This window comes from Hypanus sabinus, chromosome 8 (genome assembly GCF_030144855.1).
Source record: "Hypanus sabinus isolate sHypSab1 chromosome 8, sHypSab1.hap1, whole genome shotgun sequence".
Lineage (NCBI taxonomy): Eukaryota > Metazoa > Chordata > Chondrichthyes > Myliobatiformes > Dasyatidae > Hypanus > Hypanus sabinus.
The window spans coordinates 169,222,344-169,242,452 of record NC_082713.1 but is presented as its reverse complement, the minus strand read 5'-3'; the positions used below and the strand labels follow the sequence as shown (position 1 = coordinate 169,242,452).

At 43.5% G+C, this 20,109-nt stretch overlaps 2 protein-coding genes across 3 annotated transcripts in view; one reads left to right on the top strand and one right to left on the bottom strand.

The window, feature by feature from the left end:
- The window catches only part of dram1 (DNA-damage regulated autophagy modulator 1), a 533,733-nt gene that overhangs the window by 488,093 nt on the left and 25,531 nt on the right, over positions 1-20,109 (top strand). The window lies entirely within an intron of this gene.
- Positions 1,502-20,109, bottom strand: part of pah (phenylalanine hydroxylase) — a 63,737-nt gene continuing 45,129 nt past the window's right edge. The window contains exons 6-13 of the mRNA XM_059978512.1: positions 13,997-14,193; positions 12,955-13,090; positions 10,094-10,163; positions 9,716-9,772; positions 6,421-6,516; positions 6,202-6,335; positions 4,050-4,165; positions 1,502-1,707 (exon numbers count right to left, since the gene is read on the bottom strand). Of these exons, the coding sequence (XP_059834495.1) occupies positions 1,664-1,707; positions 4,050-4,165; positions 6,202-6,335; positions 6,421-6,516; positions 9,716-9,772; positions 10,094-10,163; positions 12,955-13,090; positions 13,997-14,193 (850 nt within the window). The 3' untranslated portion in view covers positions 1,502-1,663. The remainder of the gene's footprint in view (positions 1,708-4,049; positions 4,166-6,201; positions 6,336-6,420; positions 6,517-9,715; positions 9,773-10,093; positions 10,164-12,954; positions 13,091-13,996; positions 14,194-20,109) is intronic.

Sequence of the window (20,109 nt, the reverse complement as noted above, 5' to 3'; positions counted from 1 at the left end):
AACACTGTACTCTTCTATAGATGCTGCCAGGTCTGTTGAGTTCCTCCAGCATTTTGTGTGTGTTGTTTGGATCTCCAGCATCTGCAGATTTTTTGTCTGTGATTGGTTTAAACTATAAGAGTTTTGATTCTCTGTTCAATATAGTTTATGGAAAAGAAAAATTGGAAGGACACTCTCTATCTGTAATCTTAACTCCAAGTTTCGTAAACTCTAAATGCTATAAGCATGGACTCTATATTAGAAAAGCTCAATTAGACATATACACTCAGTGAATTTGTTATTAGATACACTTGTACACCTGCTTGTTAATGAAAATATCTAATAAGCTAATCATGTGGAGGCAACTCAGTGCATAAAAGCACGTAGACATGGCCAAGAGGTTCAGTTGTTGTCCAGACCAAACATCAGAATGTGGAAGAAATGCAGTCTAAGTGACTTGGACCATGGAATGATTGTTGGTTCCAGACAGGGTGGTTTGAGTATCTCAGGAACAGCTGATCTGATCTCCTGGGATTTTCACGCACTTCAGTCTCTAGAGCAGGGATTCCCAACCTGGGATCCACGTGCCCCTCAGTTAATGGTAGGGGTAAAAAAGGTTGGGAACCCCTGTTCTAGTGTTTACAGAGAATGGAGTCAAAAAGGAAAGATCCAGCAAGCGGGTGTAAACGGGCAGTTCTGTGAGTGAAAATGCCTTGTTAATGAGAAAGGACAGACTAGTTCAAGCTGACAGAAAGGTGACAGTAACTCAAATAACCACTCTTTACAACAGTGGTGTGCAGAAGATCAGCTCTGAACACAAAACACATTGAATTTTGAAGTGGATAGACGACAGCAGTGGAAACAGGAGGTGCCTTACCTCATTATGTGGCCACTATATCATGAGGGGACAAGGAGGGAGTGGGGGTTGGGAAGGGAGAAAGGAAAGTTCAAAGGATTAAAATGGAACCATTTTGCATAATATACTTCTATTCCAAAAGATGCTCAGGTGTTCCTTTCAGATGACTGAAATTACTCTCTTGTGCCAGGGAGCCAGCTGAGACTATTTGCTTCACTGCACTGATAGTCTGAAGGGTCACTAAACCTGTGGTTCAAGACTCAGCAGGCCGCACTACAGAGGCACAAACTCACCCTTCGTTTAAGAGGAAAAATACGACCCTTGTAAAACCTAGACATTTTATCTACATTTTCAAAGCAATTCATATCTGTACAGTGGATCAACAGCAAGCATAAAACACAGGGAAAAGATACAGTGACTAATAGACTTTGTAATAGAATTTTAATACCGTGTCACTTCTATAAACAACATAACCACTTCCTCCCTTTCTCAGAGATATCTGAACCTTGAAACGGATGGGCCACAGCAGCAGATGATCATGAACTTGGACTCAGTGCCTACTTTATTAAGGTTGCCCGACCGGATGAGTTCCTCCAGCAATTTGTGTGTGTTGCTCTGGATTCCCAGCATCAACACAGTTTCCTGTGTCTAAGCTCAGTAGAGGGTTTGTCAATGATGGGGTGACCTCACTCAAAAAGCTGACAAGACAAATTGAAGCAGAACATCCTGTGGGAGGGGAGGAGAGTGGTTTGAATGAACCTATCTTAGTCTTTGCACTTTAGAACATTTCTGTACCCTTATTCCTTGCCTTCCATGGCTTGTGCAACTTCATTCAAACTTCTTGATTGCATGGCAGAGGATTCCCAACTCACCTGCAAATTTAAAGCAACATCTATCAGATATTTGGCATTTTCTGCTTAGCATTTTCAATATACAGTGGATTCCAGGTAATTGGCTCGGCCATTAATTTTGGACAACTCTTACAAAGCAAAATCTAATCAAGGAAATATCCAGGATTCCCGTCATTTACTTTGGACACTAGACCACTTAATTTGGGCAGAGGACTTTTGCCAAATAGTTTCTGACTAGCGTCAATTGTGCGATGCGGCCATTAGACACGACATTGTGCTGAGGGTAAACAGTTTTTAAATTGTATCAGTTGTGTGTGCTGATGTTCAGAAAGCAGTGACTTATGTCCCTGATAGTTGGTAAGACAATTCAGAACTGTTTTGCTCACTGTGGTTTCAAGCATTCTGGCCTGGAGATGCCAGAAACAGCTGGGGGAGAAAATGAAACGATTTCATTACTTCAGCAAATTTGAAACTAAAAAGAATTTAAAGTTATCGACAATCATCCTGAATATTACAATGGAAAAGGAGACTTAGAAGATGCAGTTGTTGAAGGATTGTGTGAAGGCAGACCATTATCTGCATGAGGTACCTGCACTAATTTTGGTCATTTGCAATAAGTCAAAAGAACACAGCAGTGCACACTGGATGAACTCCTCTGTCGATAACTATTAGGAACTAATTCACGGTTTTATAGTACTGAAATGGTATTGGTAGTGTTCTAAGTTGTTCTGTACTTCAGTTAAATACATAATTTGTAACTCAGTTAAACAGTAGTTTGTTTTTTTTATACCTTTTTAACTACTTCCATGGAACTCTCATCTAATTGGAGCAGTTGCTCAATTGGGCCAAAATGTAGTAGTCCGGATGAGTCCCAATCAACCTGAATCCATTGTATTACTGTTTAGTTGTCAAAATGCAATGTTTGCCATTATCTCCATGGCTTCACCTCTCCCTTCCTGCATTGTATTTTACCCCAGTAGCCCTCCTTTCTCCAATCACCCCGTCATTAACTACCATAGAAGGGTAGCGCAGTTAGTGCAACTCTTTACAGTACCAGTGACCAGAATGAGAAGAAGAAAGCCCTTAACTCTGAGTGGAGTCATCGGGATGCCGTTGTGACGACGTGTTTTTTTAGCAGGCTTTCTTGTTTTTACAAGGCCGAGTTGCTAGCTCGATGCTCAACCCAGAACGAATGGAAAGCGTGGAAGGGATTCGACCTCGGGAGCCTTCACTCTGAAGTCCGGCACTGATGCCACTATGTCACCAGCTGGCTAGTGACTAGAAGGTCAGAGTTCAATTCCTGCCACTGCCTGTACAGAGTTTGTACGTTGTCGATGTGATCACATTACAGCTACAGAGAGTGTGAAGTGTAGGCAGACAGTAATTTTCAGTTCTGGTCACCTTCCTATGGGAAAGATATCAACAAGATTGAAAGAGTACAGAAAAAAATACAAGAATGTTGCCAGGTCTTGAGGGCCTGAGTTAAAGGGAAGGGTTGAATCAGTTAGAACTTCAGAATGTAGAAGAATGAGGAGAGAATTGATAGATGTATACAAAATTATGAGGGGTATAGATAGGATAAGCAGGCTTTTTCCACTGAGGTTGGGTGGGACTAGAGGTCATGGGTTAAGGGTGAAAGGTGAAATGTTTAAGGGGAACACGAGGGGGAGTGTGAAATGAGCTGCCTGTGGGAAGTGGTTGATGTGTGTTTGATATCAATATGTAAAAGAAGTTTGGATACATGCTTGGGAAAGTTATGGAAATCTAAGGTCCAGGTGTGGATCAATGGGCCAAAGCAGTATAACAGTTTGGCATGGACTAGATGGGCCAAAGGGCCTGTTTCTTTGCTGTATTGCTCTATGACTCTATTTGTAAGACCATTGAATAGTTCTCTAGTATGATAATATGGACTCTTGATTTACAATCCACCTCATTATGACCTTGCACTTTATTGTCTACCTGTAATGCTCTTTCTCTGTAATTACACCACTTTATTCTGCACACGTACCTTATAGAACTTGCATGGAATGTTATGACAACTTGATTTGTATGAATGCCATGTAAGATTTGTCACATGTGCATCAAAACATGCAGTAAAATGTGTCATTTGTGGCATCGACCAACACAATCTGAGGATGCGGTGGGGGGAGGAGGCAGTTCACAAGGGTCACCATGCTTCCGGCACCAACATAGCATGCCCACAACTTCCTAATCGTAACATGTGTGTCTATGGCATGTGAGAGGAAACCAGAGCATCAGGAGGAAACACACGCAGTCATGGGGAGAATGTACAAACTCTTTCTAGATGGTGGAGGGAATTGATCCCGGTACCCTGGCACTGCCACACTACTGTGGGCACTTACCGCGGACATTGTCGACCAGCTCAGTTATCTGTTTGATGCTGTCCAGAACTTCAACACTTTGTGTGTAGGAGTTGTAATGGACAGAGAAAGGGCGAGGAATAGTTGCAGCATATCTCCTGCGTTGGAAGGAAAAGCAAATGTTAGCTGGATTCACAGAGCTTTTATGGAAATTCGCTGTTTAAGTCTTGATACCACCAGACAAGGTACGTTTGTAAAGGTTTGCATTTGCATAGCAATACACATAATATACCGGAGAAGCTCAGCAGGTCCAGCAGCTTCTATGGATGTTTTGGGTCAAGACCTTTGTTCAGCACTGGAAAGGGAGGGGGAAGATGCCAGAATTAGAAGCTGGGAGTGATAGATGGAAAATGCAAAGGGCTTGAACAGAAGTAATCTGATAGGAGAGGAGAGTGAACCATGGGAGAAAGGGAAGGAGGAGGGGCATTGGAGCATCTGAAAGGCAGGCAAAGCAAAGAGATAAGAGGCCAGAGTAGGGAATAAAGAAGAGGGAATGGGGTGGTGAAATTGATGCTCATTTCATCGGGTTGCAGGCTACCAAAATGAAATATGAGGTGTTGCTCTTCCACTCTGAGAGTGGCCTCATCATGGCTAAAGAGGAGGCGATGGACTGACATGTTGGAATGACAATGGTATTTGGAATTAAAATGGTTGGCCAGTCGGAAGTTCCACTCTTTGCAGATGGAGCAGAGGTGCCTGACAAAGCAGCTCCCAATCTGCGTTGTGTATAGCACCACTTACCACAAAGTGGTGGAATAACGAACAAGTGATTGACTATTAATTAAAAAAAGCCTAGACTAACTACTTGTGGTTCAAATCCCACGAGGGGAGTTGTGGAATTTAATGACAAATTAAACAACTGCATGATATTCATAAAAATGCTATCAGATTCTGTTAACACACACAAAAAATGCTTGTGGAACGCAGCAGGCCAGGCAGCATCTATAGGGAGAAGCACTGTCGACGTTTCGGGCCGAGACCCTTCGTCAGGACTAACTGAAAGGAAAGATAGTAAGAGATTTGAAAGTAGGAGGGGGAGGGGAAAATGCAAAATAATAGGAAAAGACCGGAGGGGGTGGGATGAAGCTAAGATCTGGAAAGGTGATTGGCTAATGGGATACAGAGCTGGAGAAGGGAAAGGATCATTGGATGAGAGGCCTAGGGAGAAAGAAAGGGGGAGGGGAGCACCAGAGGGAGATGGAGAACAGACAGAGTGATGGGCAGAGAGAAAAAAAAACTAAAAATATCAGAGATGAGGTAAGAAGGGGAGGGGCATTAACGGAAGTTAGAGAAGTCAATGTTCATGCCATCAGGTTGGAGGCTACCCAGCCGGTATATAAGGTGTTGTTCCTCCAACCTGATTGTGGCTTCATCTTGACAGTAGAGGAGGCCATGGATAGACATATCAGAATGGGAATGGGATGTGGAATTAAAATATGTGGCCACTGGGAGATCCTGCTTTCTCTGGTGGACAGAGTGTAGGTGTTCAGCGAAACGGTCTCCCAGTCGGCATTGGGTCTCACCAATATATAAAAGGCCACACTGGGAGCACCGGACACAGTATACCACACCAGTCGACTTACGGGTGAAGTGTCGCCTCACCTGGACGGACTGTCTGGGGCCCTGAATGGTGGTGAGGGAGAAAGTGTAAGGGCAGGTGTAGCACTTGTTCCGCTTGCAAGGATAAATGCCAGGAGGGAGATCAGTGGGAAGGGATGGGGGGGACGAATGGACAAGGGAGTCGTGTAGGGAGCGATCCCTGCGGAAAGCAGACAGTGGGGGGGAGGGAAAGATGTGCTTGGTAGTGGGATCCCGTTGGAGGTGGCGGAAGTTACGGAGAGATTCTGTTTTCACTTCCGGTTGCCTCATTATAGGAAGGACATGATGCTTTAGAGAAGGTGCAAAAGAGCTTACTAGGATGCTGCCTAGATTAGAGAGGGCATCTCTGATGAAAGGTTGAGCAATCTAAGGCTTTTTCTTCGGAGCAAAGAAGGATGAGAGGTGAGTTAACTGAGGTGTATAATAAGATGACAAGAGACATGGATTGAGTGGAAAGCCAGAGACTTTTTCCCAGGAAGGAAGTAGCTAATACGAGGGGGCATAATTTTAGGGTGATTGGAGAAGTGCAGGTTACCTCACTTTCTCTTTTGCATCCTCAAATGATTCAGCAACATAATAGACTGGCTGGAAACTGGTGATGGGGTATTTCTGAATGGCCGTCACTTCGGGATTGAAGGGCTGTCTATCTGGTTTATCTGTCAAACAATACTGGAAAGAAAAGAGCAATTGGTACAGTGAAGCTGAGATTGGAACAATAAATGTAGAGAGGGGGGAATCCCCGAAGTTGACAGACCTGAAGCTCCCCGAAGGAAGAGAGCAGCCCTGCGCCATATGCCTTGATCTCATTGTTTTGCTTGCAGAGTCCAAATTCCACAGTAAACCAATAAACCTGGTTAAAAGGGCAGGAAGAGGTGGAAGTCACAGAATCTGTACAGGCAAGTCACATAAACTTATTGTCCTGAAAATTACTCCCAAATTTTGAAAATACTCCCAAAACAAACCTGATTCATAATGGCACACATGAATTGAACATTGTACTATCAAATGCACATTCCATCAAACACACATACCATCAAAGACACGAACCATCAAATACACAAACTATCTAGAAAGAATTCAATAATGTTACCGTACAAACTTAAAAGTGTAAGAGGTGGGGATAATATTTTAGGAAGTATTGGGGAGCAGCTAACTATCAGAAGATAGAGTCATGCTGGTATTTATATATGATGTACATTTTACTTCATATTCATACTTCTGACAATATTTTTATATAATTATTCTTTATAATTCCCTTAAACAAAAAGGGATAACTCCATTCATTCTGCTTCTGGTGCTCCCACAACTGATGGTCTCACCTTAAGGACTCATTATCTTGTTATTTCATGACCCTCATAATTTATTGCTATTTACTTATCTTTGCATTAGCACAGTTTGTTGTCCATTGATCTATACATTTGCTAAGTATGTCCACAGGGAAAGAATCTCAGGGTTGTATGTGGTGATACGTATGTACTCTGATAATAACTTTTACTTTGAACTTTAATTGTTAATTGATGTGCTTTGTTACATGTTGTAGCATCACACCATAGTGAATTCCCAAAACACCATTCATGACAAAATGTATATGACAAATAAAATTAATCCTTGATCCTTGAAATGGGCCACTTTCAGCCTTGTTCTTTGTCTCTTTCTCACAAATTGCTTCTACGTCTGTCTCTGTACTAGCTGCTAATCCGCTCCCATTGGTCAATCAGTAACTGGTGGGCATGACTGGGGTCAGTGTTGAGGGGTCCACAGTTTATGATCTAAAGCATAGAACAGTACAGCACAGTGTGGGCCCTTTGGTTCTCGATGTTCTGCCAGCCTATTTTAACCTATCCACAATCAATCAAACCATTCTCCACTACACAGCCCATAACACTCCATTTCTCTTTCATCCATGTGCCTATCTAAGAGTCTATGAAATGCCCCTATTGTATCAGCCCCTACTACTACCCTCGGCAGTGTGTTCTCTCTGTGTAAAAAAAACTACCTCTGACATTTCCCCTAAACTTTTCTCCTCTCACTTTAAACAGATGTCCTCTTTTATTGTCCATTTTCTCCCAAAGACTGGCTACCCACTCTTATCATCTTATATGGCTCTATAAAGTCGCCTCAACTCATCTGACTTAGCAGTCAGGCTTCTGTACCTCCTGCCCATCGTAGCAGTGAGAAGATGGAAAGACTTAAATGGTGCGGCTCTTTGACGATGGATAATTCCTCCTATGGATTCTACTGATGGTGGGAATCGAGGAGTATGAGCAAAGATTGGGGAAATAGTTCTGAAACCAAGAAATAACCAGCCACAATTTTACTTAAAAGTACAATTGATTCCCCTCTTGCCCCTTCTCTAATCCTCACCTGCCTACCACCTCCGTCTGATGTCCCTCCTCCAATGGTCTACTCTCTTTTCCTGTCAGATTTCTTCTTCTTCTTCAGCCTTTACCTCTTCCACCTATCACTTCACAGCTTCTTACTATATCCCCCATCTCCCACCGAGTCACCTACCCCCTCACTTGGTCTCACCAGCTTGTACTCCTTCCCTTCCCCCACTTTCTTATTCTGGCATCTTCCCCTTCCTTTCCAGTCCTGAAGGGGGGTCTTGGCCCAAGTCGACAGTTTATTCCTCTCCATAGATGCAGCCTGACCTGCTGAGTTCCTCCAGCATCATCAGTGTGTTAATTAAATGGAGGGATTGACCAACCTAATCCTGCTCCTCTTTCTGTCTTTTTTATGTTTTCTTAAATTCCCTTGCTTTTTATGCAATCCCCCCAACCTAAAACATGAATTCTGTTTCCTTCTCTAAAGACATTAACTGATTTCTGGTCATTTTTAATATTTTTTCTGATTTCTAGCATTTTGCTTTTGGACTGAAATTGAGCGCTGTGCCAATGGCCACAGGTGCAACATCAACTGATATACCCTTATTATTTTTGGATGGAGTTGTAATTAGTAATGAGGTTTATAAGTTCTAATTGTTCTGTCTCTGCCTCCCATCTCTCACTGAACAGCACGGGATAATGAAAGATAATTGCTACACCTTTCAAGCAATGCTTCTGATTGCCTCCTGGGACATAGCATAAACGCTGGAGCATCACTTGAAAAGCACATCAAAGGATTTCCTCTAGCCTTGCTTATCTGCTTCATGCTGTGTATCACTACATTTAACCCTACTAACTAATAACTTGGAATGCAGGCAAGTTTGACTGAGAAATATCCTTCATTCTTAGTATTATTTATCAGTATTATCTTGGTCGCAGTATATTTTTTTATATATTTGCACAATTTGTTATGCTCTCAATACAGTGAATTCTGGTTAATTGTGCCATTGGTTAAGCAGGGCAGCCACTTATTTGGGACAACCCAAAGAACAAAAAATAATGAGAATATATTCAGGATTGCTTTTGTTTATTTTGGACATTATGTCACTTAATTGGGTCAGGAGACTTGCTGATCAGTTTCTAACTAGCATCAGTCACAGCATGGCCGTTAGACACCACATGTTGAATGGGGAGCTTAACCATGAGATGGTTTTGGGTCAAATATTGCTCTTGGTGATGTTGTGACCTATAGTTTGAGAGAAGCTACTGATGTACCCACCAGTGATTTTCCAGTAGTCATCCCTTCCCCAGTCTTTTCATCATCTGTACAGAAATCTGCTGAAGATTAATAAGCCCTTGATTTGATGGTACCAGTTGATTTCACAGTGGAAAACACACACACACACTCAAACCACACACACACACACACACACACACACACACACACACACACACACGCACACACTCAGACACACACACACACACACACACACACACACACACTCAGACACACACACACACACACACACACACACACACACACACTCAGACACGCACACACACACACTCAGACACACACACACTCAGACACACACACACACACACACACACACACACACACACACACATTCTCATGCCTCTCCATGTTCATGGGCTTCCCTGGGCTCATTTGAACAGCCCTGGTTAAAATGAGAGACAGAAAGAGGACAAAGGCCTTCCACTTACTGTTGCGAGCTTTTCAATGTACTCATCTGGTGCTCCAAGGGAGGCAAGTCCGATTTCCTGTGGGATTTGGGTGGAATAGGATTACAAAGGGGTGTTTGGTTAAAACCCTGAATTATAATAATTGACCAACCAAAACTAGAATCGGGTCAGAGAACTCGCATTGTCCCTCATAATAATCCTGCCTGCGCTGCACTTTCTCAATAACTGTTGCATTATTTACATTCTGTTAATGTTTTACCTTGTTCTATCTCAAGGGCATGATATGAACAGTATACAAGACAAGTTTTCCACAGTATCTCGGTGCATGTACAATACTAAACCAACATACCAATTTATCCTGGGATGGCCAGGATGGAGGTTAATGTCTCCTGCACTTACCTGTGAAAACTGGGCAAAGCTTGGGTTGGCAAAGAGAGGCACATGTCCCAACAGCTCATGGCACACATCCCTATAGGTGAGTAACAACACGTGCACATTAGCACAGAAAACTCAGCCATTTGGCCATCTTCAATAAAGTTGGAGCTGAATATTTACATCAAATCTACCCTCCCTTCTCTTTCTCCCATGGTCTAATTTCCTCTCCTTCTTCTCCAGTCCTTTACCTTTTCCACCTGTCACCTCCCAGCCCTTTACCTTTTCCACCTGTCACCTCCCAGCCCTTTAACTTTTCCACCTGTCACCTCCCAGTCCTTTACCTTTTCCACCTGTCACCTCCCTGTCCTTTAACTTTTCCACCTGTCACCTCCCAGCCCTTTACCTTTTCCACCTGTCACCTCCCAGTCCTTTACCTTTTCCACCTGTCACCTCCCAGCCCTTTACCTTTTCCACCTGTCACCTCCCAGTCCTTTACCTTTTCCACCTGTCACCTCCCAGCCCTTTACCTTTTCCACCTGTCACCTCCCAACCCTTTACCTTTTCCACCTGTCACCTCCCAGCCCTTTACCTTTTCCACCTGTCACCTCCCTGTCCTCCCAGTCCTTTACCTTTTCCACCTGTCACCTCCCAGCCCTTTACCTTTTCCACCTGTCACCTCCCTGTCCTTTACCTTTTCCACCTGTCACCTCCTAGCCCTTTACCTTTTCCACCTGTCACCTCCCAGTCCTTTACCTTTTCCACCTGTCACCTCCCAGCCCTTTACCTTTTCCACCTGTCACCTCCCAGCCCTTTACCTTTTCCACCTGTCACCTCCCTGTCCTTTACCTTTTCCACCTGTCACCTCCCTGTCTTTTACCTTTTCCACCTATCACCTCCCTGTCCTTTACCTTTTCCACCTGCCACCTCCCAGTCCTTTACCTTTTCCACCTGTCACCTCCCTGTCCTTTACCTTTTCCACCTGTCACCTCCCAGTCCTTTACCTTTTCCACCTGTCACCTCCCAACCCTTTACCTTTTCCACCTGTCACCTCCCAGCCCTTTACCTTTTCCACCTGTCACCTCCCAGTCCTTTACCTTTTCCACCTGTCACCTCCCTGTCCTTTACCTTTTCCACCTGTCACCTCCCAACCCTTTACCTTTTCCACCTGTCACCTCCCAGCCCTTTACCTTTTCCACCTGTCACCTCCCTGTCCTTTACCTTTTCCACCTGTCACCTCCCTGTCCTTTACCTTTTCCACCTGTCACTTCCCAGCCCTTTACCTTTTCCACCTGTCACCTCCCAGTCCTTTACCTTTTCCACCTATCACCTCCCAGTCCTTTACCTTTTCCACCTGTCACCTCCCTGTCCAACTTCTTAATATGTCCCCTCCCCCACCTGCCTGGCTTTACCTACCACGTTCTAGGTTGTATTCCTTCTGCTCCCCCTACTGCCCCCCACCCCTACCGTCTTATTCTGGCTTTTCCCCCTTCCATTCCAGTCCTGATGAAGGATCTCAACCTGAAGCATTGAGTGTTTATTCTCCTCTGTAGGCCTGTTGAGTCCCTCCACTACTCCACTACACAGGCTATATGGTGGGACGGTTGAGGAACAGTGGAAGACTTTCAAAGAGATTTTTCACAGTGCTCAACAAAAGTATATTCCAGTTAAAAGCAAGGACAGTGAGGGTGGGGTGAGCCAGTTGTGGATAACTAAGGAAATAAAATAAAAACTCGTGCATGCAAAGTCACCAAGAGTAGTGTGAAACTGGAAGATTGGAAAAGCTTTAAAAAGCAACAAGGAGCCACTCAGCAAGCAATAAAGAAAGGGAAGATAGTTTTTATAATTATATGAAGTGGAAAAGGGTGACTAAAGTGAACATAGGTCCCTTGGAGAACAAGAAGGGGCAATTGATATTGGGTAATGAGGTAATGACAGAGGCTTTGAATGACTATTCTGTGTCAGTATTCACGGTGGAGGACATGTCTAACATGCCAAAGAGAGATGTTTATGGATGCGATGGGAGTTGAGGACCTTGATACAATATCTATCACTAAAGAGGTGGTGCTGAGCAAACTTGTGGGCCTGAAGATAGACAAGTCCCCTGGTCCTGATGGAATGTATCCCAGGGTACTGAAAGAAATGGCAGAAGTTATAGTAGAGGCTTTGGTGAAAATTTACTAAAATTCTCTGGACTCTGGGCAGGTCCCAGCAGATTGGAAGATGGCAAATGTCACGTCACTGTTCAAAAAAGGGATGTAGGCAAAAGGCAGGTAACTATAGGCCAGTTAGTTTATCATCTGTAGTTGAGAAAATGCTTGAAGCTATCATTAAAGAAGAAATAGTGAGGCATCTGGAAAGAAATGGATCCGTCAGGCAGATGCAGCATGGATTCAGCAAAGGCAGGTCCTGTTTGACAAACTTACTGGAATTCTTTGAGGAACTGTTTTTCCCAGAGACTGGTGAACCTGTGGAATTCTCTGACCAATGAGGCAGTGGAGGCTACTCCAATAAATATATTTAAGACAAGATTGAATAGATTTTTGCCTAGTAGGTGAATTAAGGTCTATGGGGGAAAGGCAGGTAGGTGGAGATGAGTCCTTGAGAATGAATCTGATAGAAGAGGACAGTGGACCATGAGAGAAAGGGAAGGAAGTGTGAAGTGATGGCAGGTGAGGAGAAGAGAAGGGGTAAGAGTGGAGCCAGAATGGGGAATAGGAAAAGAGAAAAGGTGTTTGGGGAGAGAAATGACTGGAAAATAGAGAAAGTAACATTCATGCTGTCAGGTTGGAGGCCACCCAGATGGAATATGAGCTGTTGTCCCTCCAAGCTGAGAGTACCTTCATTGTGACCCATAGAGGAGGCCATGTACCAAAAGTAGCACTTACGGTTCTGGTGTGTACATGGGTTTCGATCCGTGTCGGATGTACTGCGTGGAATGAAAAACACGGAATGCCAGGCCTGCCAGGAAGTCCCGTGAGGACAGAAGTCCGGCCACAGGCCGTAAACGGAACCCCGTGCAAGCTGTAAACCATGAGGTAAAAGGTAGGTTAGTTCCTGAGTCCCAAACTCCTCGTCACTCACAAGTGTGTAGTACATCTTGCAGAAGCAATATCTGGTGAGTCCAGGCCTGGAACTTAGGTGGACCCATCCTCAGGGAGTGCTGCCACGAGAAAGCAGCATCTATTATCAAAGATTCCCACACTCCAGGCCATGCTCACTCCTTACTCTGCTGCCATTGGGCAGGAGGTACAGGAGCCTTAGGTCTCACATGACCAGGTTCAGGAACAGTTATCACCTTACAACCATCAGTCTCCTGAACCAGCCTGGATAACTTTACTCACCTCAACTCTGAATCGATTCCACACTTCACAGGCACACATTCATGTTCCCAGTATAGTGGATTCTGGTTAATTAGGCCATAGGTTAATCAGGACAGCCACTTATTTGGGACAACTCTTAAAGGACAAAAACTAACCGTGAAGTAATTGGGATTGCCTTTGTTTACTTGGGACACCATGCCGCCAATGTTAGTTGCATGCAATCGTGTGGCCGTTAGACACTACACTGCGCTTAGAGTGAAGAGTTTTTACATAGCGTCAGTTGTATGTGCTTGTGTTCAAAGAGCAGTGATTATTGCCAATGATAGTTGGTGAGAAATAAGCAGTAAGACAATTCAGAACTGTCTTATTCACTGCAGTTTCAAGCTTTCGGGCTTGGAGATGCCAGAAACAGCCAGGAGTGAAAGTGGAAATAATTTTACTGCTTCAAATTAAAAACTACAAAAATTTTGAAGGTATAAACAATTATCTTGAATGTTACCTTTGATCCCTACCAGACACTCAGCTTTGAAGATGCCCCGTGAATATTCACGGGCTATGCCACTCACAAATGCAGCGTGTGAAGGGAAGTTAATTTTTCAGCACTCACACTGTAGGAATGTAGAGACATCCTGGAGTTGGGGGATGTTGGTTTTCTTGTAGCCACAGTACTGCTCTAGCAATGGAAACACGGAATTGTGCTCATGGCAAGCGTGGGTCGGATACAGCTTCTTCAACTCCTGGAAGACAATTCCCCAGGTCTTCTTCTCCTCCTCTGTGTACTCAACTTGTGGAATGTCTTCACCACTGACAGGATAGCAAGGGACAGTTACTTAGAGCTATGGAGACTGGTGCTGAGAAAAGATGACTTCCAATCTGCACGTAAATTGAAACAACAAAACACAGTGAAATGTGCTGTCTGGGTCAACAACCAACTCAATTCACAACTGTCGCTCGCTCCAGTGCCAACACAGCATGCTCAAAATCTGAAAATCTGCTAATCCTAATCTGTATATTTTTGAAACTGGAAAACCCAGAGGAACCCTACACAGTCACAGGGAAAACATACAAACTTCTAACAGTCAGAATCAGGTTTAATATTACCAGCCTATGTCCTGAAATTTGTTGTCTTTGCTGCAACAGTGCAATGTAATACGTTATAATAGAGAAAACTGAGTTACAGAAAGTATATTCATGTTAAATAGTTAAATTAAATAAATAGTGCAAAAGTCAAAATAAAAATGTATCAGGTAGTGTTCATGGGTTCAATGTCCATTCAGAATTCAGAGGCCAGAGGGGAAGAAGCTGTTCCTGAATGGTTAAGTGTGCGCCTCCAGGCTTCTGGCTCAAAGGTTCATTTATTATCAAAGCATACAACTCTGAAATTCTTCTTCTCCAGATAGCCACAAGACCAAGAAAGAAAAGAATGGCAACATGATTATCAACCTCCCCCCAATCCCCCCTCCCCACACAAAAAAACAAACAAAAACAGAACAGGCACATTGACCCCCCCCCAACCCCCATCCCCCCCACAAAAAAACAAGAAAGATTGGGTGAAAAACACGGATTATTAAAAAGCAATAAGACTGACAAAAGTCTATAAGTCCAAATCCATGTCTGAAACGCACAAAACCTGGGTAACATTTTCTGGGCGCAGTGGCAGGCCTTTTCCTCTCCGTAGCAGAGCAATCCAACCAACGATAAAAAGGCATTCTCCCCTCTCCGTAGCAGAGCGATTCCTCAGCAATAAAAAGGCATTTCCCCTCTCCGTAGCAGAGCGATTCCTCAGTGATAAAAAGGCATTCTCCCCTCTCCGTAGCAGAGCGATTCCTCAGCGATAAAAAGGCATTTTCCCCTCTCCGTAGCAGAGCGATTCCTCAGCGATAAAAAGGCATTCTCCCCTCTCCGTAGCAGAGCGATTCCTCAGCGATAAAAAGGCATTTTCCCCTCTCCGTAGCAGAGCGATTCCTCAGTGATAAAAAGGCATTTTCCCCTCTCCGTAGCAGAGCGATTCCTCAGTGATAAATAGGCATTTTCCCCTCTCCGTAGCAGAGCGATTCCTCAGTGATAAAAAGGCATTTTCCCCTCTCCGTAGCAGAGCGATTCCTCAGTGATAAAAAGGCATTTTCCCCTCTCCGTAGCAGAGCAATCCCATTGCCAATCAAGTCAGGCAGCCAGTGCTCACCTTCCGCATTCACCTCGATGTTTCAATCTCCCTCATTGTTGTATTTAGCAAACAATGGAAGCTTTAATTCGCAAAATGGTGCTGAACATGGACTCGTGCCCCCCACAGCCTTCTCACCACAGGGTTCACGCCCACTGCCTCTGCCTCCCGGAATCCTCTCGGAGACAGCAGAGCAGTGAAACACACAAACAATCTCCAAACTGCAAACCGCAGGCTCCAGCAGTTCCAGAATCACATCCCAGATGAAAAACAAACGTAAAAGACATAAATAGAGTGAAATATGTGGTTTTGTGATCTATCCCGAAGATTCCGACCGAAGGTGCCATCTTGACCAGAAGCCTGTACCTCCCCTCTGATGGTAGCAATGAGAACAAGGCATGACCTGGGTGATGGGGGTCCTTAATAATGGATGCCGCCTCTTTGAGGCATCATTCCTTGAAGATGTCCGGATACTATGGAGGCCAGTGCCCATGATGGAGCTGACTATGGTTACAACTCTGCAATTTATTTTGATCCTGTGCAGTAGCCCTCCCCATAGCAGACAGTGATGCAGCCAGTCAGAATGTTCTCCACGTCTCTGGGGACATTTGCAAGTATTTTTGGTGACATACCAAATCTCCTCAAACTCCTAACGGTACTGTCGTGACTACTTTGTAGCTGCATTGATGTGTTGGGTCCAGGATAGATCCTCAGAGATATTAACATGTTACAACAGGTTGAACCTTGAAGTGGACGGGCTGCAGCAGCAGAAGACTGTGATCGTACAGTCAGCGGCCACTTTATTAGGTACAGGAAGTATCAAATAAAGTGGCCACTGAGAGGAAATATATTTAATATGCAAGCGAGCCTTGTCTTCATCAGCTCCAACTACAAAGGCCTGAATATCAAATTGCATGCTCTGAAGCCATTAGAATTTACATTTAAGTGGAGATTGTACTCGACCTTATAAAGATGAGTCATTTATAGTGCTGATATAATTTACCTGTTAATATTCTACCACATCTGCAGTGAGCCACTCTCCTTTCTATGTCCTTCCCAAGTTCTGAGTTCAATCAAAGGCAGAAAGTTCTTCAAAAGGAAGTTCCACACACGACACAGATAGAATAGATAGATAGAAAAATACACGGTGGGGTAGAGTTGTTGGCAATTTACTTGCAAATGCTTCGTCATCATCATTGTCAGTGTGCTGCTGATTGTGGTGTGCTCTCTGAATGCTCGGCCTTTACAGACTTTTCAATTAGCTGATTCGATGAGATTTTGGAAACTCAGTTGTGATATAGAGGGAAAATCTAGTTGCATGGTTTTCCATGAACATTTCTGTAACCAAGTAAGTAGACCTCGATTGTATTTATGAGCTGATGTGGGCAGGATTCCAGACCACAGCACATGAAGTTTACCCACACAGCCAACCAGTGACGAGATTTCCTCCACACATCAAAATTGAGTTTCCGTAATGATGACCGATCAGCTGATTGATAAATATATAAAGGTCAAGCATTCAGAGGACAAGCCACAATTAATGGTGCTCTTATGATTTCTTCTTATATGGTGACAAAATGTTTACAAGTAAATTGCTAAGATCAGAGAACAACTTAGTCCAACCATCCACCACCCGAGCTGCACATCTTCCAAATTATTTCCAGAAAGATAGATAGATTAAATTAAACAATGGGAGCAAAGAATACTGAGGCAGTGTTCATGTGTTCAAAGTCTATCCAGAAATCTGATGGCAGAGGGGAGGAAGCTGTTCCTGAAACATTGATTGTGTATCTTCATGTTCCTGTACCTTCTCCCTGATGGTAGCAACGATGGCCCAGGTCTATTAATTCTACAGATGAAATGGGATTTAAATTCTGGAAGGCTGGGTGGTGCAGAATTCAGAGCTGCCACCTCACATCACCAGCAACCCAGGTTCAACCTTGACCTTGGGTGCTGTCTGTGTGGAGTTTGCATGTTTCCCCTGTAACCACATGGGTTTCACCTGGCTGTACTTCTACTCCCTGTAACCACATGGATTTCAAATTTTTCCTCTCATTTTGCACAGATGTGCTGGTAGTGGCAAAGAAAAGCTGGTGGACAATTGTGAGGGGAAGTGAGGAAGGGGATATAGGAATGGATGAGAGTATTCTGCTAGGACAGATAGGCTGAATGGCCTCTTACAGTTGATATAAGTAAGCCAATTGCTGCTCATTTACTTAACAACGTAGAATCAGAATCAGGTTTATTATCACTAAGCTATGTTTTGAAATCTGTTGTTTTGTGGCAGCAGTACATTGCAATACAAAAATATACTATACATTTCAACTAGAAATATGTATACAGTGCCTATAAAATGTATTCCCCAACACCGCCCCGGACCCACAAAAGTTTTCATGTTTTATTGTTTTACAACATTGGATTTAATTTGCTTTTGTTTTGACACTGATCAACAGTAAAAAAAAATCTTTGGTGTCAAAGTGAAGACAGATCTCTACAAAGTGATCTAAATTAATTAGAAATATAAAACACAAAATAATTGATTGGATAAGTATTCAACCTCTTCAAGTCAGTATTCAGTAGTTGCACCTTTGACAGCAATTATAACCGTGAGTCTGTGTGGACAGGTCTCTATCCGCTTTGCACATCTGGACACTGCAATTTTTCCTTATTCTTTATAAACCTGCTCAAGCTCTGTCAGATTGCATGGGGATCATGCGTGAACAGTCCTTTTCAAGTCCAGCCACAAATTCTCAATTGGGTTGAGGTCTGGACTGACTTGGCCACTCCAGGACATTAGCTTTGTTGTTCTTAAGCCAATGTTTTTAAGAAACATGGCTGCAGGTCAGGGATACAAGTGCGTTTAACGAAATGGGATTTTAGACTGCCAACACTGACTACCTTGCTGGCAAACTTGGGGTCTCTGGTAAATAAAATCGATGGTATCAGAACTTGGGTGCTGAATCAGACGGACATCAGGACCATGTGGGTCCTTTGTTTCACAGAATCCTGGTTAACTCCTTCCATACTGGATGCAGCAATTCAGATAGGTCTACTATACACTGTCAGGATAGATCTATAGAGTCTCTCAAAAGCAGAGGTGGAGGAGTATGCCTCATGATCAACTCTTCTTGATGCACAAACGTATCAGTGCTGTCCAGGTTCTGCTCACCAGACCTGGAATATCTCATAGTAAAGTGCAGTCCATTTTACCTACCATGGGAGATTTCCATGATCATTTTGGTAGTGGTACACATTCCATCTCAGGCCAATGTCCATCAGGCTTTAGATAACCTAAGCAATGGGATCAACATGCATGAAACAGCACATCCTAACAACTTCACCATCGTTTGGATATTTTATCCAGGCCAGTCTGAAAAAAATTAATTATCAATTACCATCAACAGATCACTTGCAATACCGGAGAAAACAACACACTGGACCATTGCTACACCACCATCAAGAATGCCTACCGTGCTGTTCCACACTGTCACTTCAGGAAGTCTGATCACCTTCCTGTACTTCTACTCCCTGAGTATAGGCAGAGACTGAAGACTGCAGCACCAGTAATGAGGACCAAGAAGGTTTGGACTAGAGAAACACAGGAGCGCCTACAGGACTGCTTTGGATCTGTGGTCTAGACCGTATTCGGATCTGGATGAGTATGCTGCAGTTGTTACCAACTTCATTAAAGCTCAGCGATTCAGGATCAGCTTTTTCCCCTCTGCCATCCAATCCCTAAATGGACATTGAACCCGTGAACTCTACCTCACTTTTTAAATATATGTTATTTCTGTTTTTGCATGAGTTTTAATTTATTCAATATAAATATACTGTAATTTATTTATTTTCACGTTTTTTTCTTCTATATAATGTATTGTATTGAACTGCTGCTGTTAAGTTAACAAGTTTCATGACACATGCTGGTGATAATAAACCTGATTCTGATTCCATTCCTGTGAAGCTTTGACATTATGCTTGGGGTCACTGTCTTGCTGGAAAACAAATCTTCTCCCAAGTAACAGTTCTCTTGCAGACTGTATCAGGTTTTCCTCCAGGATTTCCCTGTATTTTGTTGCATTCATTTTACCCTCTACCTTCACCACCCTTCCAGGGCCTGCTGCAGTGAAGCATCCCCACAGCATGATGCAGCCACCACCACGCTTCACGGTAGGGATGGTGCGTTTTTGATGATGTGCGGAGTTTGGCTTACGCTAAACATAGCATTTAGTCTGATGGTCAAAAAGCTCACTTTAGTTTCATCAGACCATAGAACCTTCTTCCAGCTGACTTCAGCATCTCCCACATGCCACTGGCAAACTCAGAATCAGAATCAGACTTTAATCGCCAAGTACCTGTGCACATACAAGGAATTTACTTCCGGCAGATGTTGTCTCTCTGCTCATAACAATAATAATGATAAATATAAATGAAAATATAGATTATACATACAAGTAGTGCAATCCAAGTAATAGTTAGACGACAGTTAACTGGCAGTTAACTGTTCAGCAAAGTGACCGCAGTAGGGAAAAAACTTCTCCAGTGCCTATTAGTCTTAGTCT